This window comes from Cavia porcellus, unplaced genomic scaffold (genome assembly GCF_034190915.1).
Source record: "Cavia porcellus strain 051 isolate PalLab524CR breed Dunkin Hartley unplaced genomic scaffold, mCavPor4.1 scaffold_49, whole genome shotgun sequence".
Lineage (NCBI taxonomy): Eukaryota > Metazoa > Chordata > Mammalia > Rodentia > Caviidae > Cavia > Cavia porcellus.
Window position 1 is genome coordinate 3,966,179 of NW_026947532.1, and position 27,665 is coordinate 3,993,843.

The 27,665-nt window shown below is 60.5% G+C and overlaps 2 protein-coding genes across 7 annotated transcripts; one reads left to right on the plus strand and one right to left on the minus strand.

Annotated features, from left to right (window-relative positions):
• Nucleotides 1-214: 214 nt before the first annotated feature.
• Nucleotides 215-7,968, minus strand: Plpp7 (phospholipid phosphatase 7 (inactive)). Its single transcript, XM_003470866.5, has 2 exons — nucleotides 7,025-7,968; nucleotides 215-2,156 (listed from the first exon to the last, which is right to left on the minus strand). The coding sequence occupies exons 1-2, from the start codon at nucleotides 7,473-7,475 to the stop codon at nucleotides 1,792-1,794; spliced, it is 816 nt and encodes a 271-aa protein (XP_003470914.1). The 5' UTR covers nucleotides 7,476-7,968; the 3' UTR covers nucleotides 215-1,791.
• A 4,453-nt stretch (nucleotides 7,969-12,421) lies between these two features.
• On the plus strand, nucleotides 12,422-27,341 carry Fam78a (family with sequence similarity 78 member A). 6 transcript variants are annotated; one of them, XM_063244254.1, is made up of 3 exons: nucleotides 12,422-12,536; nucleotides 15,310-16,223; nucleotides 24,546-27,341. In XM_063244254.1, the coding sequence occupies exons 2-3, from the start codon at nucleotides 15,901-15,903 to the stop codon at nucleotides 25,072-25,074; spliced, it is 852 nt and encodes a 283-aa protein (XP_063100324.1). In that variant the 5' UTR covers nucleotides 12,422-12,536; nucleotides 15,310-15,900; the 3' UTR covers nucleotides 25,075-27,341. The 6 variants fall into 6 exon arrangements, with proteins under 6 accessions (XP_063100324.1, XP_063100326.1, XP_003470923.1 ...); XM_003470875.5 differs by lacking the exon at nucleotides 12,422-12,536 and adding an exon at nucleotides 14,348-14,799; XM_063244256.1 differs by lacking the exon at nucleotides 15,310-16,223 and having other exon boundaries at nucleotides 12,460-12,536.
• The last annotated feature ends 324 nt before the right edge of the window (nucleotides 27,342-27,665 follow it).

Here is a 27,665-nt window from a genome sequence, read left to right on the forward strand (position 1 = left end):
GGAGCAGGGAGGCAGAGGTGTCTGAATCAGACTGGTGAAGGAGACACTGATTATTCCCACAGCCCCCCTTCTGCTTGGCGGCGGGGTGGCACCCCTGTACTACATTTTAATCGCACCCCATGTAGACACTCAGGAGAGAGGATCCGCACTGCTTTAGAAAGCGGAACGGATGATGGGTCAGTGCGTTCCAGGACAAGCAGAGATGCTCAGGGAATTCGTGGCGATGTGTCCATTTATTTTTTTGTCTGTATTTTGGGTTCTTTGAGACCGGATCTTCCTATCAGCCCAGACTGCCTTTGAACTCGAGGTGATCCTCCTCCCTCAGCCTCCGAGTGCTGCATTCCAGGTGCATGCCATGGCACCTAGGTAATGCGTCTTATTTAAACACAAACTGTATTTTGGCATCATTACCCTCTCTGCTGGGGAGGGAGCAGGGTGGGGGTGCAGTCTCTGGGGACCAGTAGGTTGGGCAGAGGCAGAACAGGCCTTGTGTCCAGGGGCACAGACAGTCCACGTGGACAGCTGCATCACTGACAACCCCGGGGACCACCATCACCTTCCCTGACAGATTAGCACACTGGGGGCTGGGAGCGGCTGTGAGACCTGAGCCAGCGGGTACTTGGGCTCTTCTGCAGGAAGTGGCTTCGAGGCCCCAACCTTTAGGGCCCCCTAAATCCTAAAGACACTCATCCCTCAGCCCCTAAACAGGAAGAACTCCTGGGTAGCCCTGCTGGGAACATGGACCCCAGCAGGGAGCAGCTGTATCTCCCTGGTGTAGTGAGCCGGGGTTGACAGCACAGATCTGTGTTCCCAGCACTCTAGGAGGCTGAGACAGGAGAATCCCAAGTTGGAGCTCATCCCAGGCAACTTATTCTGAGACCCTGTCTCAAAATAAAGAAGGGCGGGGGATGTAGCTCAGTGTGAGGGGTGAATTCATTCTCTAGTAGTGCCCCCCCAAGCTTGCTCCAGCCTAACCCCAGGTGACAGATTCCAGATAGCGGGGAAAGGGCAAGAGAAGCCGGCTGCAGCCAGCACCTGGGAACTGCAGAAGGGACCTGAAGCAGTGGAAACTGCCAGGAATGAAGGCAGGTGCCAGCTATGCCCTGGAGCTCCCTGTGGGCAGAGCTCCCCGTGGGCATGGAAAGCAGGGAGATGAGGGCAGAAAGGCTAGAGGGGGGGACTCTGGCTCCCTGTGTCCTAGTGCCCGGCCCCAGGGCAGAGCAGCACTGGCCTGAATCTGGAGGAGAGGGGCCAATTGGCCTGTCCCAGGAAGGCCAGAAACGGGCCAGCCTGTGCCCGGTGCCCTGGCCAGTGCTACCTTGGCCTGCATGGGGCTGGACGCACCAACAGCTCCCTGCACATGCTACAAAGCCCATGCCTGTTGGCCCAGCTGCCATCTGCATTGTCAGGAGGTCCGCACACAGCTGAGCCCTGGACCACGGCCGTGTGGGAAACACCGCCGCTCAAGCCCTCGACAGCCGGGCATCCAGGTGGGTGCGGCAGGCATCCAGCAACCAGGACCAACAACCACTGCAACGTGATGAGATCCTGCCCCTCCTGCTGCCCTCTCGGTCTCCCCTGTTGTTCCTAAGCGGAAGCCAAGCCAAGCCAGGCCCCTGGCATTTGGAGCGGAGATCTGGAGTCTGGGCAGAGGGGCAGGGGCCAGACATTGCCAGCCGTGCCAGTCACAGGGGTCACCTGCAGTCATCGGCCTCCAGGGTGGAGAAGCAGAGTCTGCGGCCTGGCAGCCAGGCCCCGCTGCTGCTCTCTGGCCCGTGGCGGGCAGGCGGCTCACCAGGCTGAGATGAGCATCTGGCAGGTGTTGGAGGACATCCAGACCAGCTCCACCAGGCGGAACTGGAAGTAGCCGATGGCGAAGCCTGAGAGCACGTCGGTGATGTGGTGGCGGCCGATCATGACGCGGGACAGCCCCACGCAGAAGGCCCAGAGCACCAGCAGCACACGCAGCGGCACCGCCAGCACCAGGTGACTCAGGAAGAACTTGGACACCATGGCAGCACGGCTGGCGTGGCCAGCAGGGAAGGCGTAGAGGTCCATGGTCAGGTGGTCCAGCAGGCTGGGGCTCGTCTCGTAGGGCCCGCGCCGCTTGATGAGCTTCTGCACGCCTGCCACTGTCATGATGTCCAGGAGCAGGGCTGCAGATGGGGACAGAGGCAGGCATCAGGGCCATTCCCCCGAGGGAAGCCCCATCCATGAACCACCCAGTCCCATGGGCCCGGTCCCCCAGCTCCTGTCAATCACCAGGCTGCATCCTGCCTCTAGGGACTTGCCTTGCATGCACATTTCCTGTCAATGGAATCAGGGAGTCAGTGGCCTTTTGAGTGAGGCTTCATGCCCTTGGCCTAACCTTTCAAGGTTTACCCAGGTCGCAGAGGGCTCAGGACCATTCCTTTATCCTGACTGAATAATATTCCACAGGTCAGAGATGCCACAGTGTCATCATCTGTGTCTGGACCCTGGGCTGTGTCCACTTGAGCCCATGGTTATAATGTGGCTGCTGTGGAGGTCCATGGGTAGGATTTTTGTCTTTTGGTCTTTGGGGTGTTTCCTTAGCAGTGGAGCTGGGGGGATCACATGGTAGCTCTCTGGTAGCCATGAGGGCACAGCATCTGTGGGGCCCTCTGCAGGGATGGCACAGATGACCCCACAGGTAGGTGGCAGTGATGTGACTGTAGGTCACCTGATTGTCCTCCTGACTGTGCCCACTTGTCCCCTAGATGGGACCACCTCCAGGGTCTGCAGGTGACCAACCATCACTACAGTGCCCCCCCCACTGTCAAAGTCCCACCCCCCAGACAGGCTGGCTGGGTGAGGAATTATTACCAGAGGGCAGATAAACTGGAGTGGGGCGTGGTGGCACAGGCCTGTGATCCCAGCACTCTGGGAGGCTGAGGCAGGAGGATCACAAGGTGGAGCCCAGCCTGGAAATTTAGTGAGATCCTGTCTCAAATGCAAGAGGACCAGGCATGGAATAGTGCGCAGCCAGCATGTGGTACAGCTGGATGGTGCCTGCTGGCCTTTACCAGGAAGCACCAGGTGTCAGAGGTTTTCCCCACAAGGCTCAGGGCACAGCCACAGGCAGGGGACACAGGGCCTAAACCTCCCATGCACCCAGGATCCAGGTCCAGTGTTGAGAAATCTTGCTAGGTAGCCCAGACTCAATTTAAACTCTGGACCCTCCTGCTTCAGCCTTCTGAGTGCTGGGATGACAGATCTGGCTTAGACACAAACCTTTCCCGTTCAGTAGCAGGGCAGCCTCCAGGGAACAGCACAAAAACCAGGACACATGGGACTTCAGTGTCTGACACTTGTTCTCTGCCCCCAGAGAGACCTCAGGGGAAGCTCCTGGGGACACTGTGCCAGCTGGGGCTGGTGGGCCAGCTGCCAGGCCCCTAGGGTTCAGAGAGGTCCCATGGTCTTGCCTGAGACAGCAAAGTCATCGCGGGTCTGGTGGCGCCTGTGGCCTCCCCTAGCCATCTGTGCAGCTGGGCCCCTGGACTCAGCTGAGGGACTCACCCAGGTTCCCCTCACCTGCAGGTGGTCGTGCACAGGGGCACAAGGGGACCTCGTGTGGCCCCTGAGGGTGAGTGGGGGCCGCTGTCCCCCCGGGGGGCGCTGGGGGATGGGTGCAGGGAGCTGGGGGCCAGCAGAGCGTGCCAGTGACAAACTGAGCAAAGATGGGGCCTTCTGGGAACTGGGGTGGCCAGAGGGGGACAGGGGGCCAGCGGGGTGGGAGGGTCCTGGAGCAGCTGAGGCTGCCTCAGCACCTGCTCCCTCTGTGGGAAGCCGGCCGTCTCCGCAGCACCAGGGACAGCGCTGAAAACGCAGTGACCCGCGTCCTTCCCGTCCTTCCCGCACAGAGGCTGAGTCTAGACAGCCAGCGCTGGCACCGCTACAGCGGGAGGATTTATAGCCCTGCGGGAGCCGCCGACCAAACAGCAGGAGCTGCTCCAGACAGAGCACACACAGGAACCACACTGCTGCCTGCTGGGAAGGGGAAGGGCTGTCATTTCCCTTCGTGATTTTGCGCTAAAAGATGTCCTCACTGTGCAGGGTGGCGTGGGGCAGGTTTTTTAAAAGGTTTTTAAAATCTTTTTTTGGGGGGGGGCTGGGGATTTAGCTCAGTAGCATAAGTGCCTGCCTTGCAAGCAGGCAGTAGTGAGTTCAATCCCCGGTACTGGTAAAACAAAAAAACAAAACAAAGTTGTGAGTTTGATCCCTGGCACCTAAACAAATAAATAAATAAATAAATAAATAAATAAATAAATAAATAAATTTTTTGAGCTAGAATCTTGCTACGTAACCTAGAATAGCTTTGTGAACTCAGTAGTGATTCTCTCCTGCCTCAGCCTCCCAAGTGCTGGGATTACTCGAGTGGCCCACCACACCGGTTTAAAAAGGTTTTTTTGTTGTTGTTATAAAAGGGCAATACTGTGTGACTTCACTTACCGGGGGTGCTTGGGGCAACGGTGGTCACAGAGACGAAATAGCACATGGCTGTGGGTGGGGCGGAGAGCTGTCACCTCACGGGGCAAGTTTCAGCTCTGTAGGGTGGACGGGGTGGCGGCTGCATAGTCACACACAAACAGTTAATGCCACCGGCCCCCGGCTTAGAAGTGCTGGAGAGGGGCCGGGTCATGCACTGGGTGTTTTATAAACACACAGGAAAGATTATTTCAAAACCAGTAAACCAGCCAGGTGTAGTGGCTCACGCCTGTCATTCCAGCATGCAGGTGGCTGAGGCAGGAGGATCCTTGCAAATTCGAGACCAGCCTGGGCTACAAAGTGAGCTCAAAGCCAACCTGAACTGCATAGTGAGACCTTATCTTAATTTAGAAAAGAAAGAAAGAAAGAATAAAGAACAAAAATAGTAAACCTGGTCACGGTTGTGACCGCAGATGCCACTGCAGCCTGAGCTTCCCCAAGGCCGCCTCGACCTTAGCTGAAAGCACTTCAAGGTCAGTGGCTGGCTGCTGTCTGCTCCCTTTGGCCGAAAGCCACCCTAGATATTTTTCACAGTACCCCAGGGTTGTGGTTTCGACCTCATTTTTGTCTAAAAATTTCCCCTTGCTACGTGAGGCGGGGCAGGCCTGTCGTCCCAGCACGTGGAGCAAGGCCCCATCCAAAAAACAAAACAAAACAAACCCCTCCCCCAAAACTCAAATCTAATTATGAGACATAAACAATAAAGCTTCTAAAACATGAAATTTGGTAAACGAGGTTCTTGAAGACAAAGAGATTCAATGAAGGCAGCACGGCAGGTCTTGCTCACGCCATGGAGCAGTAACTCTGCGCCCATAGCAGGACGGTAGGAAGGGCCCAGGAACCTCATCCTAACACGGGAGCTGCAAAAACTTAAATGTCCGGGACAGGGGAATCTTTCTTAAAAGCGATGTTCATGCTATAAGAAAATCAGAAGGAAGTAGAGCTGCTTTAGTGGTGTTTGAGGGGCAGCTGCCTTGCTTGCCTCCTACGACGGGGAGCTCATCCCTCCACCAGGTACCCCCCCCCCCCGCGCTCTGTGCCTCACTATATCTAGGCTCCCAAGCAGCCCAGACCTGCGAAGACGCAGGGCAGAGCTGGAGTTGTGCCCCATGCCAGCCCAGCTCCATCCCTGCACGACCTTGGGCTTTGTGCCTCAGTTCCCCCCTAGCAATGGATTGAGCCATTGGGCTTGGCCACCCATCCCCTGACCCCAGGCCACGCAGGCGCAGCACTGCCTCAGAGCCTCGGATTTCCCGGAGGCTTCTGTGGGCACCTGGGAAGCTTCGGACAGCAGGAGCAGGTTCTGCCCACTTGGCTCTGTCCCTCTCGCCAGGGCCCAGGCATGGTCCATAAAGAACAGACCCCCATGCATCGGGGGGCCTGATGAAAACCCCCCTCTAAGGCAGGCCCGGCCACCTTAGGGACAGGAACCTCAGATTCATTTTTCTGTTTTTGAGGCAGGGTCTCACTGTGTAGTTTAGGCCTTGAACTCACTATGTAGCCCAGGCTGTTCTGAAATCCTGGCAATCCTCCTGCCTCAGCCTCCTGAGTGCCAACACAGGCGTGGCTACCACCACAGACCACTGGAACCCCAGTTACTAATCTGTAAAGTGGGTATGGTAGGGCCCCAGGTCCCAGTGCTCTCTTTGGAAAGAGAGAATAATCAGTGCCATGCTGGTAATTTCCTAACAAGGACAGGCTCCCTTTTGGTGGCAGCGGACTCAGCTACCTGCTCCCCGAGGGCCCAGCTCTTTCTTCTGTGTCTCCTCTGCCTCCAGCTCCAGGCCAGACCTTCGGACCGGAGGGGGAGATGCGTGTTCTCACCGAGCCTCTGTTGGACCTCAGCTCCCCCAGGGCCAACCTGCAACCCCTTTGGAACCCAGACACTCGGCTCATATGTCACTCCATCTCCCAAGTGACAGCCACCAGAGAAGGGTGGACGCCAAGGCCTCCAGAGGGTGGCAGGATGGGATCTGGGTGTCACTGCTGGGTGGCAGGGGTACGGTGACTTGTCTCCCACGTGGATCTCTTGTGGCTGCTGGCACAGGGCCGTCAAAGATACTGGGGACTGAGCTACTCCGGCTACACCCCAGGGAAGGAGCAAGTGATGGCTCTGGGCTTGGGGGGGGGTATCCCAGACTGGTCCCTGGGTCCTCAGATCCTGTCAGGGCATCGTGGATAGCCCACAGTGTCCCTGACCAAGTGGGCTTGGGGTACAGTGGGGACAGCTAGAAATCACCACCTGCAAACAGCCTGGGAACAGGACCCCGACCATGGGCGGAGGGGGACAGTGACCCCTGGCTCCAAGACACCCCTGAGGTCACCACTGCCTGCGCCAGCTTCCTCTAAGTGGCCTTTCACAGTGGCACTCCTGGGGGAGAACCCCTGCAGGACCTGCCTCTTTCTGGGGCTCCTTCCTGCCTAACCTCATTAGCGTGGTCCAGCCGCCTTCCCAGGCCAAGCGCTGGGGGTGGCCCTGGTGGCCCTAAGGCCGCAGGCCCGGGCGCGGCGCACTCACCGAGGAGCAGGTTCATGAGCACCTCCTGGCCGGCCAGGGTGCTGCTCTTCACCAGGCAGAGAATGGTGCCCCCAATCCAGGGCACGCCGTGGCCCGTGATGCCGATGAGCTTGACCATGGAGCGGGCGCTGGCCCAGGACGCGGCCCGGCCGGCGCACACGCCCAGCCGCTTGGACATGCAGATGTCGATGGCCAGCAGGGAGTTGAAGGCGATGCCTCTGAACGAGGGGTTCAGCTGCATGCAGTCCTCCTCGGGCAGCTGCTGGGACTGGCGCCGCTCGCGGGGCCCCTCGCTGGTGGGCGGGGGCTGTGCCGAGGGCCCCGGGGCCTTCCTGGCGGAGCCGCGGGGCTCTGGAGTCCCCTTGGGGGGTTGGTTCAGGGACAGGAACTCGGCCCGGTTGAGGACGTTGCTGCGGTCCCGGGCGCGGGCCCTGCTCTGGGAAGCTGGCATGCTGTCCCTCCCTGCGCGGTCACCCCGAGAAGGCCGGTGCCAGCCCGGCTCCAAAGGCCTTGCCCTCCAAAACCAGGGCCGCCCCAGCTGCCACCACTGTCACCTGCCTCCTCTTCCCTGCAGCAGCTGTTAAATATAGATGAGAGGCGCACACATGGCTGTTTACCTCCGCTGTCACCCGCTCCGCGCGCACGTCAGCGGCAGCTGGGTGGCCAGTGGAGCCCACCCCTGAGGGCCGCGCCAATGAACCCACCGGGAGGTGGACGAGTCCACGGCCGAGGGAGGGGGGCGCCTGGGCTATTTAAATCTGCCAATGGCTGCCCCCCGGCTCCAGAGGATTCTGGGAAATGTAGTCCTGATGCTCTGGGCTGAGCTGTGGCCTCAGCTCTGGCCTCAGCTGTGGCCTCACCTCTGGCCCAGACAGAGACGTTCTCTGGGTTTACTTTTGCCAGCTTCCTCCTTCCCAGCAGTCCAGACCCCTGGGAGCCCAGCATGCTGCCCTCCTTCTGGGCGGTGTGGACCCAGTAGGGCTGGGAGGGAGAAGCCCCGCCCGAGCGGGCAGCTGACGATGGAGTTCGTGACGTCACCCAGAGCATCAGATTCTGGTCCCTGGGGCCAGGCCAACTCCTCTCTGTGACAGCTTTTCATTAAGCTGGCAGGCTGGGTTGCTTTCCTTTCAAGTCCGCCTTGAATTTGGAGGAGGGCTTCACAGGCAGTCTGCGAATTTGATCTTCATGATGGGGTAATGAATTGGACAGGGTGCGGATCCAGTTCCAGTGTGCTTTGAGTTATGCAAAGGGCAGAGGCACTACGGCAGCCTCCTCGGGCAACCCAGAAAGAGCTCCAGGGCACCTGGCCCGAGCAGAGCTGAGCAGGCTGCAGAAGGGGAAGCCGGCCCACGAAGTCCGCCCACGAAGCCCACAGTTCCATGGGGGTCCAAGGAGTTGAGTCACATAAATGATTGTGACTGTGCTGCAGGATGGCAGGTCTGGGGAATGGCAGGTGTCCAGGGGGTTGTCCCCCAGGAAGGGCTGTGACCCCTGTGCCAGATGCATGGTGTGAGGGGGTCAGAGGCTGCATCCCCAAGATGGTAGGCTGAGCGCATCCTGTCGGGCATCTGGGACTTGAGACAGGGCTCCCTAGGTAACCTTTCAGGGTTTCCCCACAGCCGGAAGGACCCAGACCTGCCTCAGGCTGTGAGTCTTTGAACAAGTCATACCATGATCCTGTGCATCAGTTTCTCTGTCTGTGACACAGACATAACAGTGCCCAGCTCTGAGGCGCTCAAGGAGATGACATTTGTAAAACGCCAAGCAAGGTCCCCGTCACCTAGTGAACCTTCAGCCTCCATGAGAGGAGCTGACTTCACTGGACACAGAGAGCCAGGCCCGCTCTCAAACAGGTCCCGATGGTCTGGTCCCCACCGCATCCCTGGAGGAGCAAAGCCAGACTCTAGGTGACCTCGGTGTGAGGTTCCTTGCATCCCATGCAGGCAGAGGAGACAAGGCTCGCCCCAGTACCTCCTGCCTCTTCCATTCTGCCTGAGGCACCCCGACTGCATCACATTCTGCCTCTTGAATGTGCCAGTGGCTGTGAGCCACAGTGTGGGGACCAGATGACCCTACAGAGGAGGAGGGTGAGCCTCGGAAAAATGAAGGGATCCAGCCAGGAAACCAGGAAGAATGGGGAACCCACTCCGGCGCAGTCCTCAAGGTGGGCATGGAGGCCCTGGACTCGGCTCCTTTCGGCTGATTTTCTGGCCAGCGCACTCATCTCACCATGCCTGGACACAGCCCATGACCCTGGCTGGCCTTGGCAGGGTGAGGAGCCCAGCCTGGATGGACTATTAATACCCAGAGGCCTGGGTCAGCATTTTCATCTGGCCAGAGTGTCCAGCAAGATCTGAGGAGGGCCCTGAGTCCGGTTTAGCTCCAGCCCAGGGGCGGAAGACATGGGCCCCGGGAAAGACCACAGGAAGTCCTTTTTCTCTGCCTGGCCTCTGTGTGCTCTTTCGAGGGCCAGTGGGAGGATCATGTCGAGGCTTTATGCATTCTGTGACCTAGGACCTGCTGCTGCTGTCTCTAGAAGCTGGGATGACCCTGGTCACCTTCCTAGGTGACTGAGAAGTGAGAACAATTTCTCCTCTACAACTCCTCATGAGCACCACCATCAGCTTCATTTATTCATTCAATCAATGCTTTCCTTGATCTTTTCCTGCAAGCTTGCTGGGGAGACAGGATACCCAACCCTGGAAACCAGCTTGCTTATCAAACTGACCGTGCACCACCAGCCAACACCCTTTTCTTACTACCAAAATGTCACTACTTGCTGGGTGTGGAGGTGCACACCTGTGATCCCACACTCAGGAGGCTGAGGCAGGAGGGTCACTGTGGGTCTGAGGCCAGCCTGAGCTACATAGTGAGACTGTGTGTCAAAAAAAAAAAAAAAAACTTACTGCAAGAAACTCGATATACACAGATAATGCAGGTGTAATCCTATCACCTGGAAACCAACACGGTTAGCACAAGGTAGTCAGTTTATAAAGCGATTCTCACTTGTCTGGTTTCAGGTTATTATAATATTTTATATCAACCAAGTATCCTTTTAATAATCAGAAAATACACATGAAACCACCTGTGTTTATGCACGGTGCTCCTATAGACACAAAAATGCATTTATAAATGTGATACACAGTTAAAAAATGCAGCTAACCCTTTTCACCCAGCAGTAAACTTGGCCCTGTTTCCATGCCAACTCCTGCATTTTCAGTGACTTCCTGTGGCTCTGCCTAGGGAAGGGGCACAGTGTCTGCAGACCCATGCTCTGAGGGGTGACTGCCCCCAGACACTGTGCAGGGGCACCGTGGGGCAGGGCAGAATGGAAGTGACCCAAGTGACAAGTGGCAGATGAGACACTGGTTGTCTCCCGGGATTCCCCAGCTGCCTGCTGCAGCGCCCAAGAGTCCGGGAAGCAGGAAGGGGCCCTGGAGAGGTCTGGGGACAGGCCAGGTTCAGCCACCTCTTCCTGCTGCACAGAGGGGACACCCTGAGGCCACAGCAGGCCTCTGCCCCAGGGGGCGAGCTGTCTCCTGGCTTCATTGTGCCATGGTGTCTCTGCTTCAAGGCTTCATTGCTTGACCACGAGGTCACAGACAAGATTTGTCCTGTGGGGCCAGGAGGAAAAAGCTCCGTGAGCCAGCTGGGACCCCAGGGGTCAGACATCCTCCCTGTCCCCTCCCCTGGACAACCCAATGGGTTCTTCCTTCCTGTTTTCCAGGTCATTCTCAAACACTCCCCAAGCCTCGGGGCCCAGAAGAGCCTAGAGAAGGCCCCGGAAGGGGTCAGGAGCCAGGCACTGAGAAACCCCAACAGAGCCTGCCCTGAACGCCCCTGCGCCCCGGATTGCAGAGCCCTTCTCTGAACGCTCCCGAGTCCCCAGAGCCGAGGTCTGCGGGGGCCGTTTTCAATAGAGAGAGGGAGGGGTGGGGGTGGCGTGGGGTCCCCTGCCGGCAGAGGCCGGAGCCCCGTGCGGGAACCTTTCCTCCCCGCTCGCCGTCCTATCGCTTCGCGGCTGCTTTTCGAAGGCCGCTCCTGGGCTATTTTGGTCGGGAAACCTGATCCCGCGCAGGGTTTATTTTAGCACCTTGGAGAACTCCCAGTGCCGCACCCGATCCCCGCTGCGCCCAGCCTGCCGTCGCCCCTTCGGTGTTCGGCTCCCCGCGGCGCCGGCCTGGGACTCCTCACCCCGGCGCGGGGAGGTCCGGGCGCCGGAGGGCGCAGCCCCTGCATCGCCCACGGCGGCCAGACCCGCGCGTCCCCGGCCAGGCGGGGAACCCTCACGGCCTTGGGGGCTTCCGTGCAGCCTGTCGCCCACGGCGAGCCCACATCGCACCAGGGACAGCCCCAGGCGTCCACGCAGCCATGACCACACGCAAACACCCACTTGTAGACACACTGACACCGTCACCCACGCGCCACAGACACAACCAGGCCGCATGCAGACACGCCTCACCCCACCCGCTCACACACACCTTGTATACCATGGCACAGCACACACGCGGCCCCCACTCCCACGCGGTTACACGCCTCACCCACACTTACATGGCAACGCTCACACACCAGATACACAGCTCCGCCTTCCCCAGGCGATGCAGAACTGTCATGCACGCACACGCATGCACGCGCGCACACACGCACACGCACGCACGCCCCTCTCCTAACGTACTTCCTCGCGTGCCCCAGCTCACCCTGGGCCCCGGGCCGTGTCCCACGCCCCTCCAGCCCACCCGCACACCCCCTTCCGGATCACAGCCCTAACTACTGCCTGTGGGCCAACACACTGATCATCTATGTCACACACCCCTTGTCGTCCCTGGACGACCAGAGCGTCCCTCTGCCCGTAGGAAGGTCAGCGTTGTGGTCCCAGAAGCTCAGAGTGTCCGGCCCGACCCAGGGATCCATCCCATCAGTGGTGCAGGAGGAATGACCTCACAGGTGACAGGAGGCGGCAGTCTGAGCCTAGCAGGCCCTGGAGAGGTGTGGGCTGGGCCAGCTTGAGTTCCAGAAGGGCGCCCTAGAGGTCCCGCTGTCCCCCACGCCATGCTCTTAGTCTCTCAGAATGGCATTTTTGTTGAACTGGGGGCCAGATGAGTAGGGGCCTAGCTTCGGAGACCTCCCTCCATGACCTTGCTAGCCTCTGTACCCATCTAAAGGCAGCCTGTGAGACCACCCTTCGGCCACCAGGTCCCTTTTCCTGCAGCCTGAGGCCCCCTGGGGGAGACAGCGGGGCCTACACCTGGATCTCCCCTCAGCCACCTGGGCTGCTCCGGGCCACGCCCACCGTCTCCCGGTTAGAGGTTCCGGGCCTTGCCATTGGCTTTCTCTGAGGCCCAAACAATTGGGGAGAGAACCCCGTTTCCCAGGGCAACAGAATCCAGCATTTAACTTTGCGATCTGCACAGTGGGGACTTTTCTCTCCTCTAAGATGCTTCTCAGGCTACATGGTGACCCCCTCTTCGGAGGGGGGGAGGCCCTGGAGAATCTGCTGTGATCCTGAGTGCAGGTTGGTCTGAGGGACCGGCGAAGCATAGACCCTGGCCTAGGTGGCCTCCGTACGTTTGGGGACTGCCCTGTAATGGCCCAGCTGGTAGGGCTCACAGCCAGGCTGCCTGGAGGAGGTGGCAGGGACCAGAGAGATCAGCCTGGAACCAGGGACTCCCAGCCGGGCCTTCTCGCTGGCCAAAGCAGAGTCCTGGCAGGGGTGTGGGGGCAGGTGCAGGCACAGTCTTCTCTCTGCAAATCCCTACCCATAGAAGCCCCTTTGGTGGGGCTTCCTGGTGGCCAGGCCCCAAGGTCCATGGGGAGCTGAGTGGGGTTGGCATGTGGACTCTTTCGAAGTGGCTGTCTTCTGACCCCAGGTTTCTCGGACAGCTCAGGGTCAAGGTCAAGGTCCAACGCTGGCTTGAGCAGGGCTTTAGCTTTACCACCACTGGCCCAGGACCCAGGGACAGGGGCACTGTCACTGCCAGCTGGCCTCGGGAGGAACCCAGCCCTCCAAAGACACCCTCAGGGGCTCCACTGAACAACATGGCCACTGTAGCCCCACTTTCCACAAAGGGTCATGCAGCTTGGCACATGTGCTTGGGACACCCTTAAACTCAGGACCGTAGTCCCCACACGGTGTCCCCCCTCTTGAGGATGAACCTGGCCAGTGGAGTCTGTTCCTTTCTAGGCAATTGGGGCCATGGAGAACAGGAAATGAGGCCCACACCCTGGAAGCTGATTTCTCCTTGACACCTAACCCTCATCTGATGGCTGAGGGGAGTTCCAGGGGTTGGGCTGTTTTGTGGGAGCCATGAGCTTGCGTCAGGGAGAGGTCACTGTGGGTGAAGAGGCCAGAGACTGCTTCCCAGTGGTGGAGGGGTACCCAGGGACCCAGGTACGGTCTGGATTCCACCATGTGACAGCAAAGGGTCCACAGGGGTCACCCCCGTGCCATTGGCTTGGCCACCCTGACAATCTAAAGCTGAGTCCAAGGACTAGGAACAAATTACCACCAGCAGAACAGCAAAAGGATGACCCCACAGGGGGACATGGGCCACAGACCATGACCCCTTCCTGTGCTGTGGCTGAGCTGGTGTTGTGAGATGGTCACCCAGCCTGGTGGGTGGTCCCCCTGGGAGGGACCCCACAGTGGCTGGAACTATCCCCTTTCTCCACTGGGCCTGTGTCCAGTTGTGGGCACTTGTGGAAACCAGATTCATGGGTGGGGGGAAGGGTATGGCCTTGGTGGGTTTCTGATGTCACAGATCTCTTGGCCTGGGGGTCAGGACGGGAAGGAAGCTGCTTAGAAAGTTCCCCTGGCCCCCCACTGCACCTGCTCAGATTCCCCGGTCCTGCCCTCCATAGATACTTGCTAAGGTGGAGCCAGGGCCTCTCTGGTGGCCCAGCTCTGCGAAATAGCACACTGGGCCTCCCTCAGCGTTGGCTGATGGGGATGAAACGCCTAGCCCTGGACAGAGGTCTCTCATACGGTGCCCCCCAGCAAGTCTCCCCCAAACTTCGTTCCCCCATATCCCCAATCTTCCCGCTCTGGAGCCTTCCAGAGACTTCCCGCCCTCACAGCCAGGATCCCCCGGGGCCCAGGCCGAGGAAATTCCTCGGTCTGCGGAGGTCAAAGGGCACAGGGAGCAGCCCCCCCTGTATCCGATACAGAGGGAACTACACTACCCAGAATTCCTGGGGTTACTCGAAAAGGAAATGTCGTTTCTGCACGGAGAGGCTCGGCTCCCCTAGCAGCTGCAGAGAGGGAGGGAGGAGGGGGATCTTGGGGGGAGGGCGCGGGGGGTGCGGGAGCGAGCGCGGGCGGGGAGGAGGAGGCGGTGCTCGCCTGCCCGCCCGCCCGCCGCCGCCTCCGGACTTGCATCCCTCCCGGCGGGGCGCGCGGTCCTGCGTGGCGGGTTGCGCTCGGGCCGGCGGCTGCGGGCTGGCGCGGGGGACGGGCCGGCGCAAGGGCCGAGTTTCGGCAAAGTTTGACCCGGTTGCCTTTCCGATGCCGCAGCAGAGCGGGGCGGCGTGGGGCGCGCAGGGCTTCTGCGGCGCGGCGCGGGGTTGAGCGGCGACAGCGCGCTCACCATGATCGTAAAATAAAGGAGGCGCGCGGGGTCGGGGCGAGAGAGCCCCGAGCCTCAGCCTCCGCCCCCGGCCTCCCCCAGCAACCCCAAGCCGCCGTGACCCCAGTAGAGACAGAGCCCAGGGACACTGTCCAGGGGAGAGTCGGGGCGTCCGGAGGGCGCGGCCGGGCACACGGAGCAGCCCCGGGGCAGGTGAGTGGCGGCGCCCGGGTCGGGGCGCGCGCGCAAAGTTCCCGGCCACCGAGCGCTTGGAACGCCCGGGGCCTGGGTCCGCAGGGGGCTGGCGAGGGGACCGCCGCGCGGGACGCGGCGCAGTCCCGGGGTTCAGCGACCCCAACGCGTAAAGGGGCTCGTGCCAATCAGACGGGCCTCGGGGACAGGGTGCGCCCCCAGGAGACCTGGGGGACCCACCTGGCCGTGAAGGGCGCGCGGTCCCCAGCAGTGTACCGCCCCCCCCCCCTGTCGCGCCCGGGGCGCAAGTCAGCGGCGATGTCACCGGCGCGATTATTCGCTGGTGAGCGCGGCGGCGCGGCCGCCACTGACGGGGCGGGCGGGCGCTGGGGGTGGGGACGCCGCCTCCGGGGAGACCGCCCAGCCCGCGCCGCCCGCCCGGCAGCCGCGCACACGCGCCGCCGCCCCTGAGCGCCCCCGCAGTAAAGTTGGGCTCAACTTTGATGCGCTGTCCCTTCCGCCTCCCTGCAGGTTCTCTTCGCGCACAGCCCGGGAGCCCCGTACGGCGGCGGCGGGCGGCGACAGCGACCGCGGCGAGGGGCACGCAGCGCGCCCGCGTGGGGGCGTCTGACCCTAGCCTGCCAGTGGGACCTCAGCCGCGCGGACAGAAACTGCGCTCCTGCCGATTGGGCGCCACCGGGCGGGCGCGGGTGCCCGGGCAGCGCGTGCGGAAGGCGGAGGGGAGGAAGCCGGGCGCCTGCGGGGAGGGTGGCGGCGCGACCCGCCGCAGGGACTGAGCGCCTTTCGCCGCTGCTTTCCCGGACTTTGGCGAGCGACCCAAGCGGCCGTCTCCGAGACTGAGACACGGAACACCATGCTGGTCCATTAAACTCCAAACTTTTCTTTTTTTAACGCAAAGAATATTGGTGATTTTTGTGCATTGCTAAAAGAAGAGAGACAGAGAGAGGGGGAGCCCAGGCGCTTGAGATGCCGCGAAATCCTTATTTATAAACAGGCCCGCAGTCGTGCGAGCTTTTCTCTATCCTATGGATATCCGCCCTGACCCCTGAGATCGGATCGCCCCGTCCCTCCGCACTGGGTCGCGCGGCCTCCACCCTTTCAATGCCCGGTTTCTGCTGGGACTCCTGGCCTTCCCTGGAGATCCGGGCGGTGCTGTGTGCCATGGGCTGCATCCACAGCATTGGGGGCAAAGCCAGAGTCTTCCAAGAAGGGATCACGGTGATCGACGTGAAAGCCTCCATCGACCCGGTGCCCACCAGCATCGATGAGTCCTCCAGCGTGGTGCTCCGCTACCGGACGCCCCACTTCCGGGCCTCGGCCCAGGTGATCATGCCGCCCATCCCCAAGAAGGAGACCTGGATCGTGGGCTGGATCCAAGCCTGCAGCCACATGGAGTTCTACAACCAGTATGGGGAGCAGGGCATGTGAGTATCCGAGCCTGGCTGGCGGGTGGCGGGACCCAACGCGGAGCGGGACGGTGGTGGGGTATGTGGAGCTCAGGTAGCCATGGAGCTGGGCTCTCTCTGTACCCTCCTTGGGCAGGGGACTCTCCAGAAGATTTACTTATTTCAGTGTGGGGTCACGGACTTAAGGCCTCCCTGGCCCTTGTCTCTGATCCCTGGGTCCCTGCATTCTGGCCTGCAAGACCTTGGGACACTAGTGAACCCTTCCTCCCTGTGAGTCTTTAGAAAAGCAAGGACACCACCCGCCTGGGGAGTATCAGGGCCATCAGGGTCACCAGAGATGCCTCCACTCTGCCCCCAGGCTTGGCCCGCAGGAACCCATGTGGGGGCTTCTGCTGGTCTCTGGACTGGACTCTGCTGGCTGGGTGCTCCAGACTCGCCTCTCCTGCCTGGGGGAATGTTTTGCTGGGCAGTTGCTGAGGACCTTGCAGCCAGCAGGGTGGTTAGTTTTGAAAGCCAAGTTGCTTGGCAGGGCAGAGCAGTGAGTGTGTCTCCCAGGCAGAAGGCTGCTTTATGCAGGTGACACTTTAGTGTCTGGTGTCAGTCTTGTAGTGCCCTGGCTAGGAACAGTTCAAGCTCAGTGGCTGCTTCCCTGCAGCCTGGTCTCAGAGAAATTCCTGGGTGACGTAGTGGTGACCCTGGGACTCTGGTCTTGCTTTGGCATGGTCCCCGACCTCGGAGCAGGTCACCCTCAATGTGGAGAGAACTGGGGACCATGAGCTGATGTAAGCATGTGTGTCCCAGGGGACATGGTAAAACTCAGAGTCAGCCATTCCCGTGACCGCCCCAGAGGCCACGTGGCGCCCCGAGTCACCTGGTGGCTCCCCTCCAGCCCCTGTCATCCTGCAGCTCGGGCTGGGGGCTGGCTTTCCATCCTAGGGAGGATAGCGTGCTTGGGGAGAAACTTTCTGAAAACCCCTTCCCCAGGAGGCCTCCCTGGCTTTCATGGGTATCCGAGAAAAACAAAGGTTTTCCTGGGGGTCCCTGACGGGGCCTGGTTTCTTCCTTTTTTTTTTTCATACCAGGCATGGAACTCACAGCCTCCTGCCTGCTAGGCAGACATTGTGCCGCTGAGCTAAACCTCCTGCCTTCTTCCCTGATTTCTGTCCCATGGCCTGTGACGCACAGACCTGGGGTGACCTGGGCCTTCCTGTACCAGCTCCTCAGTTCCTTATTCAAGGAGATCTTAGCCTCTGTGGTTAAGCAGGTCTGAGAGAGAGAGGCCAGGCTGGGGTGTGACCCCAGGCCAGCTTTCTGGCTACTCTGGGCCTCAGTTTCCTAATCTGTAACCAGGGGTTCTTCCTGGCCCTTTTTCCATGGCTCATGTGAGAACTGCTCGAATGACCTTGGCCTTGGGCATTACTGGGCCCAGCTTCCGGGCCCTCTGTGCAGGGGGCTGCCACCCCTGATGCTGCCACCATCAGTCACCTTTGGGATTCTGATGGATGGCCAGGAGCGATGAGCTTTGTAGGGCCGAGGATCAGGACTGAAACCGCAGAATGAGGACAGGTGTCAGCTGCTCCTCGAGGTGGCACTGCTCCAGTCCAGGTCCTCCTCTTTCACCAGGCCCCGCACCCTAACTTTTAACAAGCTAAAAATAGTCCCAGGCGGAGATGGTTTAAGTCCAGCGGCTCCCTGGTTTCCATCAGTCCCTGGAGGCTCCTCTTCCCCTGGAGCTCTGGACCCCTCTTTTAGCATGTTCTCCCTGGTAGTGCCCCGGGGGTACTGGGTCTAATGTGCCACGGTGAGCAGGACCAGCTGCAGGGAGAGGGCCAAGCTTGAAGGGACAACTAGGGCACAGAGCCAGGGGATAGGACCTGGTGATCATCGTGGGGGAGATGCAGAGGACGAGACTGCTTAAGGGCTGATTACTCATGGACAGAATCTTCCCAACAGCCCTGTTCCTCAGGCCAGGGTCCGCCTTGTGTCTTGCGGGAACAGAGACGGCCAGAAGCCAGGATGCAGCCCAAGGGCTGGCTTCTTCCTGAACCCAAACAGCTGCACTTAGATAGGTTTTAAAAGAACCTTCCCACCCATCCCTAACCCAGAGTTCCTGCACTACTGCTATTTCCAAATTCCTAAGCCCCAGTGTGGTGGGAGCAAGTGGGGAGACCAGGAGCCTGTGGTGGCCCCAGGCACAGGGAGCTGTGTCTTCACACTGGAGACCAGCAGGGGTTCAGGGGAGACCATCGTCTCCTAGCCAGTATCCCTTGGCCTCTCCGCCCCCCTGTCCAAGTTGTGACAGTCCCAGATGACCTCCTGCATAGCCCAATGTCCTCTGGGAGGAATAAAACCGAATCACCCTGCCTGAGAACCTCTGGACTCAGCCCAGACAGTTTGAATCATTCATGCAAAAGCTGGGCACTGGGCCTCAGTGGCCTGGGCAGGGGACAGCCAGGTGGCCAAGGCTAGATTAGAGCGCCTGCTTTCCACAAGTGAGCCGGGATTCAAAATATTAATTCCAAATACTTAGCTGAAATCCGTAATGCCCTCAAATGTTATCCCTGCCTGCAATTAATCTCTAAGCCAGAAGGAGAACTTGTTTACGATGACATTCTGGCTTTGAAATATTTGAAATGGCATCAGAGTTAAAAACCAGCACCCCATGGACACCCCGACTTGGGCAGGGAGAGAGGAAGCTAGCATCTCTGTGCCAGCTCAGGACGGTTCTGCATGGCTCCAGGCCCAATTCACACTGCTCTCAGAGCTAGCGCCCTGTTCTCCACAAGCGAGCTGGGAGGGAAAAAATTGCTGGAGACACCTGCCTCCACAGCCGTCCCCCGCGACTCCTCAACTGCCACCTGTCAGCTGGCGCAGAGCCTTCTAAGTGACAAGTCATAGTTTCTCCCCTGTGTGGGAGACACTTTGAATTGGCCCTAGTTTGCCCTATGCTGAAGCCCCCATGGGACCTGGTATGTGGCCACAGCCATGCCCAGGAGACACAAGGTTTGGCGTTTGGCCAGTGGGCAGACCTGGGCATGAGGAGAGTGGCTCAAATAGGAAGGGTCTTTCTAGTTTGCTGAGCCGGCATGGTGGCTCACTCCGACAATACCAGCATATGGGAGGCTGAGGCAGAAGAATTTCAGCAAATTCGAGGCCACCCTGGGCTACAGGGAGAAAGAAGGGGTCTCTGGGTTGATAGTGCCCCTTCCCTGTACCTGGGCGCAGCAGGGGGTGGTGCCCCACCCACACTCCTGAGCTGGTCCCTTAATCTCTTAGAGCCTTGTGGTTCCCATCTGTGAAATGGGAAGGCTAGCACCTCCCTCCTGTGCGGGCTGAGAAGGCTGAGTGAGCTGGGGCGCCCTCTTCAGCCTGGAAAGCCGAGTGAGGGTGCCTGCTTAGCATGGTGCTTCCTACTCCATTTTCCATGACTCTCAGGACCATAATCTCAAATCATAAGTACTGGTGCTTGGTTGTTATCCTGCGGTGTGCCACCACGCCTGGTAAACACACACTGTTCTTTCCGTATGTGCTGTCGGGATGGCTTCCGCCTTCTCCCTCTGGTTTTCGGTCTCCTTCCTTAGCAGGAGAGCCTCAGGCTATGAGGCCTTGAGGAATGCCATGGAGTGGGCTGGGTAGGCACAGCTGCTTTCCAGGCCGAAGTGGGCGCCCCAGACCTGGGAAGGGGAGGCCTCCCCCCATAGGATGCAGCCTTGAAGTCACCTGCCCTGGAGTGCTTAGTGCCCAGGGCTCTGGGACAGGCCCTAGAGGAATGTCCCTGCTGACCACGTGGCCTCTTCCTGAAGCCTGGGCCTGCGCTTGGAGCTCTGCGCAGAACAATTGAGGACAGGGCTTCCTCTCTGCCACCGGAAGAGGCCTCCCCCTCGGCTCTGGTGGAGGCTAGGGCGGATTGGGCGGGAGAGGAAAAGCCCGATTCGAAGCTCTGGGGCGGGAGGAAGTGATGCAGGGTGGCCCAGCGAGTCCAGAGAAACTGCCCTGGACCCGCACCAGCCAAGCTGTCTCGGCTGGTGTCCGTCCACCTGGACCCCACGCTGGACGCTGGGGAAGGGAGACGTGAAAAACGTCCACCCTTTTCTCCTGGTCGGATCAGGGGAAATGGATGGAATCTGGGTATGAGCCACAGCCCAGGCGCCTTGGTGCTTCCAGCCTGGACCACATGGTGCAAGGGCAGTGAGGACGCCCCAGTGAGACACGGAGGAGACAGGCATGTGAGGGGCTCCCCGCCAGTGCTGCTGCTGATGCCAAAAGGCCGATGGCACCAGTGTCCACAAATGACCGATGCCCCTGCAGACGGGAGGCAGTGAGCTGCAGTATTCCGTGTGGTCCGCTGGGCTGAAGGCGCCGCTCAGGGGCCCAGCGCCCTCCTGGCGCGCATGCGCCCCTGGTTCTACTCCGCCAAGGGTTGCAGAGTTAGGGGCCGAAGGGGAGGACAGCGACCCGGGGTCTGGCCGGCGGTAGGCAGCGGGAGGAACTTGGGAGGGGAAGCGGGATCAGAGAGGCGCACTTCTGCGCAAGGGCTGGCTTGAAAACGAAAGACCATGGGCAGGAACCTAGACGCCTGGCCCCGTGGGCTTACTTCCCTTTCCTCGCCCGGGGCCCAGGCCCGGCCGGAAGTGACGCCGGCACCCCGGAAGGAGAAACCTGCCTGGGCTGTGCGCAGGCGTGGGCGGCGTGGACGTGGGCTCGTGGCCTGCTTTCCTGGAAAGTTGTGAATGCCAGCGGCTTGCGCGTACCTCTGTAATGGGGGAGGTGAGGTCATGCTGACCTCCCAGGAGCCTCCAGCTGCCCCTCCAAGTGCCGCACAGTGGCCTTGGGGGGTGATAGGATGTTCGTGCGAAGGTGGTTGGGGTTGGGGCTGGGTGTGGCTGGCTTCCATCTCCAGCAGTGCAAAATAATAATAACGATGATGAAGCGCTTCGTGTTCAGGGAAAAAGTGAATGGGCAAAGACGAGGGGCGACGCATGGTGGACGCGGGCATGTGGCAGAGGATTCCGTCTTCCGGCCCAGCTGTCCAGGACGGGGGCTCAGGTTGTTGCCTGGGTCCCACACCCACCAGGGGATGAGCTGGGGTCACCACTCAGGCGACCCTCGCCACCCTGGGGGAGCCACCCCTGTCCCCAGTTTCCAGCAATTGCCTCCAGGAGCCTGTTCACGTGCACACACACACACAGGGCAGTGCCGTATGCGTGTATATAGGGTGCCTGTGTGCAGTGAGCGACCCTGCAAGGCCGGTGGGCAGCCGCTGAGCTCTGGCTGTGAGCTGTGGCTGGTGCTTTCCAGGCTGTGACCTTGAACATGGCCTCTGGCTTCCTTAAGCCTCCTCTGCGAACACACCCGCTGGCGCTGCCTCGCTGTCCTGTGGGGATGGGACCAGCTGTCACTGCAGTGGCTCTACCCGCACCTCTCTCTGGCCCAGCCCCTGGGGAGGCCCCCTGTGTGGCTAACAGTGTCCAGCCTGGTACCAGTGTATGTGGCCCTGGCACTGTCATGAGTTCTGGCTGTTGTGGCACCCCGGCTCCTCTCAGCCTGGGTCCATCTGGGAAGGGACTGTTCTCAGATGATCGTGTAGTCATTCAGGCTCTGTGTGCCCAGTACGGGAAGTGAGACCCATGACATTGAACCTGAGGGACCAGCTGGCCTGGGGAGGAATCTGGCTAGTGTCCCGGGGTGCTGGCCGCAGAGCTGAGCTGAGTCCTAGCAGGGACAGGAGGGTGCTGAGGCCGGAGGCCAGGCTACAGGAGACGCTGGGAGTGGAGTAAGGGCCGGGCTGGGCCCAGGGTGTGGTGCGAGCCTGTGTGTGTGTGTGTGTGTGTGTGTGTGTGTTTATACATTCAGATACTGGGGTCCCAGCTGGCTGTGTCCGGGTTTCAGGCCATGGAGTGTCATAGCATTAGCAGGGTTAGAGCCCTAAGATTGGGTTTGTGGTTTCAGATGGTGGGGGGCTTCTGGGAGGAAGACAGGGAGGATCCTGACCAGGAGAAAAGGGGGCCAGGGATGATATTGGGTGCTCTAGGGTGTAGCGCCCCAGCATCACCAAGCAGGGGAGCTCCAGGGCCAGCAGGTGCTATGCCAGTGTTTGTTGATTGAATGCCATGGGGGACCACAGCTAGGATGGCAAGGCAAGGAAGCCCTTTCCAGCACAACACCAGGGGCCCTGAAACTGGGGTAAGGTCCAGCTCAGGCCTGGACTTGACAGTGGTCCTGTTGGCTCCCACTCTCTGCTGGACATGGACAGGGCTGTGACAAGCAGCTCTGCCCTCTACTGCCTGGGGTTGTAGACAGGGGTGACTCCCAGTGGGCCAAGCCCTGGCCTGAGAAGGGTCCTGAGAGGGGCCCATGGCTCTGTCGCTGTACTGAGATTCTCAAGTCTGAACAGCGTGTCAGTGTTCTCTTCTGTTGGCTTGCAAGGTCTGCTGCCTGTCTTGCCAGTCAGAATGGCACACATGTCATCCCAGCGACTCTGGAGGCTGAGGCAGGAGGGTGGCCAGTCCAGGTCTGGGCAAGTTAGGGAGACCCTGTAGGTGCAGCATGCCTCAGTGAGGGTCAGCCTCAGCCTGCATGGGAGAAAGAGTGCAGGGCGTTCGGGACGAGGTCCCCAGTGCTGGTCCCTTGGCCATGCATGCTCTTCCTGTGGGACTCCAGAGGGGCCTGGCTCTGAGCAAGTCCCACACGAGACACGGAGTGCCTGCCACTCATGGGGACAGTGGCCATCTGTGGAGAACCAGGGCTGAATGGACACCTGCGTCCATCCAGGGCATCCGTCTCCCCTGTCCCTCCTCTGCCTGCCCCTGCAGCTCGCCCTGCCCGTCTCCTTTCTCTCTGTGAGCCGGGATGTGGCAGGTGCTTCCTGGAAGGGCTGGAATCCTCCTCTCTTCATGGTGGGCGTAGCATCACATGCTCAGGGCTCATCTGTGGTATCAGGTGTCAGAGTTTCTGGCTCTCTTAAGGCTCAAGAATGTGTGCATGGACTCTCGTGTCTTCTTGTGTGTGTGCGACAGGTCTTGTTGTGTAGTGCAGGCTGGCCTTGAGCTCACTCATGTGACCTAGACTTACAGGGATCCTCCTGCCTCAGCCTCACAGGTGCAGACATTCTGGCTCCGTGGAGTCACACTATGAAGAGGAATTGGTGGAAGTTGCTCTTTGGGGACAGCACCCTGGTGTGACCTGTGTGCGGGCGCCTCGTCCTGAGCTTGGTTTTATCCAGCCTGGGCAGAACAGGAGCAGGAGCAAGGCTGTAGCACCGCCCGCCCCGCCCCACCCCCTGCCTCTCATCTCTGCTTCCTCCTTTACTCACTGGCTGGGGTTGGAGATGAGCGTCCCGGCACCTGTTTGCTGCACCTGAGGCGGATGCCAGGAGCCCACCACTGGGTGGGAGCAGGAGTCTCTGTGCCCCAGGTCCATGTCCACCTATCATGACCACACTTGATGCCAGTGGCATTGGTGGCTCCCAGTTGGCAGGCTTTTGCCTTGTGCCCAGCCCTGGATGAGCGAGTTCCTGCCTGAAGTCTTGAAGTGACCACGAGGAGGGCGGGTCGGGTTTGGAGTCCAGAGGGACAGGTACCTCAAGTGGGTGCTGGGCCACCAAGGGGCCTGGGCTTCCCAAGTCCCATCCTGGGCCCAGCGGTAGCAGTGGACAAGGCTGACCCTGTGCCTGCCAGGGACTGTCCCTTCCCGCCCGGCTGCTGTGGCCGGGTTGTCCATGACCGGTGTCTATGGCTCAGCCCGGAAAGAGGCTGCTGAGGCTGGGAGGGAGTGGAGCCCTTGGGGATGGTTTTCCTCCTCAAGGGGGTCAGCAGTGGCCTGGGTAAGGGCCCCGGAGTCCAGAGCCCCCTTCATGATAGAGGTGAGGCCTCTAGAGGAGGAAAGGCTGGGTGGAGTCACCCCCTTTTCCTGGGTGAGGGTACGGAAGCCCAGAGGAACAGGTGTTGGCCTGAGGTCACATGCTGGCCTTCTACATTCAGCCTGGCACCTAGCTTGTGTCTGTGTTTGTGATGGCCCCTGGGGATGGCCAGCAGCTTCCTCCAAGTGACAGTTGTTCAAGGCGAAAGCCACCTGGAGCTTCCTCAAATCCTCATGAGATCTGATGGTTTCAGGCCTGATGGGGACCGAGGGTGTTGGGTTGTCGCTGGACATGGCCCTTGGAGTGATGGTGCCTGGATTTCCTTGACGTCAGCTTCCTGTGTGTCCCCTGCTCACCCCACAGCAGTGGGCCCCGAGGGCAGAGGGGATCAGGTCCTCCGCCTGCACCCTGTTGTCAGGGACCCAGGGCAGCCCTGCTGAGGGGGGCAAGCTAGTGACCCAAGTTCCTCACTGTGTCCGTAGGTCCAGCTGGGAGCTTCCCGACCTGCAGGAGGGCAAGATCGAGGCGATCAGCGACTCGGACGGGGTGAATTACCCCTGGTACGGCAACACCACTGAGACCTGCACCATCGTAGGCCCCACCAAGAGGGACTCCAGGTTTATCATCAGCATGAACGACAACTTCTACCCCAGCGTCACGTGGGCCGTGCCCGTGAGCGAGAGCAACGTGGCCAAGCTGACCAACATCTACCGGGACCAGAGCTTCACCACATGGCTGGTGGCCACCAACACGTCCACCAACGACATGATCATCCTGCAGACGCTGCACTGGCGCATGCAGCTCAGCATCGACGTGAACCCCACGCGGCCTCTGGGCCAGCGCGCACGGCTGCGGGAGCCCACGGCGCAGGCCCAGCCCAAGATCCTGAGCAAGAATGAGCCCATCCCGCCCAGCGCGCTAGTCAAGCCCAACGCCAATGACGCGCAGGTCCTCATGTGGCGGCCCAAGTACGGGCCCCCGCTGGTGGTCATCCCGCCCAAGCACCGGTGACGGTGCCACGCGGGCCACCCGCTGGGTGGAACTCCAATGACAGTGACCCAGCTCCGATTGGGATGGCCCGAGGCTGTTCTGCAAAATACAACCATTCTACCTTCTCCTCCGCGGGCGACCTCACTGTGCTACTGTCCCCTGTGCACCCCCACGGCCGCCGCTTCGCCCCTGCTTCCTTGCGGGGCGGGGTGGGGTGGGGGGCACTACGGTCCCCTCCTCACCGTCCTGTCTCCCACTTGTGGGCGACTCCCCGAAACACGGCTTTCTCTTTTCAGTTCCTCCTGGCGGGGCTCAGGGCGGCCATAGAGGGGACCTGCCGCGGCCACCATGCCTTTGGTGTGTTGGTGGTCGTCCTCCATCCCTCATCCTCTGCCACGCGGCCTTACGTAGACTTGCTTTGCCAAACTTTTGCCTTAAGCTGAATTTAAAGGGAAAAAAAAGGACTTAGAGAAAGTGCAGAACCCTGTCCCCACTAGCCCCTATCTTTGGCCAGGGCTGGGGGGCACCCCTCTCCCCCCCGGGCATCCGGGAGAGCAGGGTCTAAAACCAGCCATTTGTTTGCTGTTTTGCTTTGGCAGAGACAAAGCCACAGGCAGATTTCACCTTGCCGCCCCTCCCCCTCCCTGGACTGGGGGCAGGGCAGGGTCTGTGCTGGCTTCTCTCACTCCATCCCTCCTGCAGCCTTAAGTGGCCTGGGGTGGCTCGAGGGGCAGTGGGGGACCCCGTGGCCGGTCAGTGGTGCCCCTCTGTCCCCAGCCCTACCCCCGAGCCCGTCCTCTACGGGTGGCTTTTCCTTTTCCATCCATGCTGATCCTGGGGGCTCAGGGCCACCCCGGTCCCCACTGCCCAGCATGAGCCTCCGAGGTGGGGAAGGCATGAGGTCCCTCGTCACGCTGCATCTGAAGGCTTGAATCTGGTGGCCCCAGTGCCCGGCTACCACCCCTTGGCACAGCAGGGAGCTGAGTTGGGGCGCCTGGCTCTTTCTCAGGGGATGCCACCCCAGGCTGCTGGGGGAGGCCACACACAGGCCCCGAGTCCGGGCGGGGGCTCCGTGTCACCTGACGGGGACAGTGAGTGACAGCCACAGTGCTGCTTCCTGTCCTCAAGGGGACTAGGGCCCAGGGCTGGGGAGGGTCGAGTGGCACCGAGCCATGGTAAGGGCTGGGCCTGCACAGCCTGAGGGGGCTGTTCCTGGGGTCCACCCTCCACACCCAGGACTCGGTCTCCAGCCGGCTGAGTCTCTTCACACCATCTTCCCAGCGCCTTGGGGGGTGCTTGCCGAAGCCCCGCCATGCCCCGCCATACCACCACCCCAGGCTGCAGGCAGACTCACAACTGAGCACAGAACCCCAGCCCTGGGGCTCATCCGCTTCCTCTGCGCCTGGGCCTCTGGTTGGGTGTCCATGCTGCAGCGGGTGCCACAACTCGCTTGGTGGGATGGACTTGGGGGTACTGAGCGCCCACGGTGGGGCCAGGTCTCCCAGAGGCCCAGAGGCTGCGGCCCTGAGTGGGAGTGGGGGCCCAGCACCCCAGCGGCAGGGCACTGTCTACACTCAGGTCTTCCTTGCACTAATGAGCAGATGGGCACCAGGGAGGGGCGGGAAAGTAGACTTTCATCCAGCCCTGGTCACCACCGGGGGTCTTCCAAAAGGTAGGCCGGGGCAGGAAGGACAGGAAGGGACCCTCAAACCCACATTTCTTTCTCATCTACTACTTTCTATGTAGCTCAGGCTGGCCTTGAACTTATGTAGCCCTAGCTGGCCTTGAACTCATGGCTACCCTCCTGCCTCAGCCTCCTGGGGACAGGTGTGTGGCCTGCATCCGATGGGTCTGAACAAACACTTCACAGCCCAGGATCTGCCCCTGCATGCCCCTGCCTGGCCCTGGCGCCCTTTACCCCGTCCCCCTTTCGTGCTCCCTCCTGCCTTGCTAAAGGTGATGGGGCGGAGGGACCCCAGAGGGGCCGGTGGTCCTGCCAGGGATGCCCGCTTAGGCTGGACCCTCGGCCTCCTTCCTGTGCTGGGGCCCAGGCCCAGGCTTCCCCACCAGGCCTGGTCCCTCTGCTGTCCCCACACCTGGTGCGGCCTGGACACTCCCTACACTCCCTCCTTCAGCAATAACAACCGTCCCCAGCTGCGGAGATTACTGTGAAACTGCACCGTGTACTCTCAGAGGCACGAGACTCGAAGACGATGTACAGTGAGCCTTTTTTAAAGATTTCAAGTGAAGACACAAATAACAAAAGAAATAAAATTAATTTTAAAGTAGGCCTGGCTGGCACCTGGTATTTCCTGGCGATTCGGGCTGGCTGTGGGGGTGGGGGTGGGGGTGGGGCTGGATCCCAGGTGGAGGGTGTGAGACTGGGGTGCCGAGCGCCTGAAGACCGGGCAGCAGGGCGCTGCCTCCCCTGCTCTCTGCACCCTGTCTTCCTCTGAGCTGGCTGCCCCTGCCCCTGGTAGCGGGCACTCAGGAGGAACTTGGCTTTTTCTTTTTGACTGTGTTTTTCTGAGTTGGTCTCATGCAATTCAGGCTGGCCACAAACTCACAGCGATCCTCCTGCTTCAGCCTCCTGAGTGCTGGGATCACAGGTG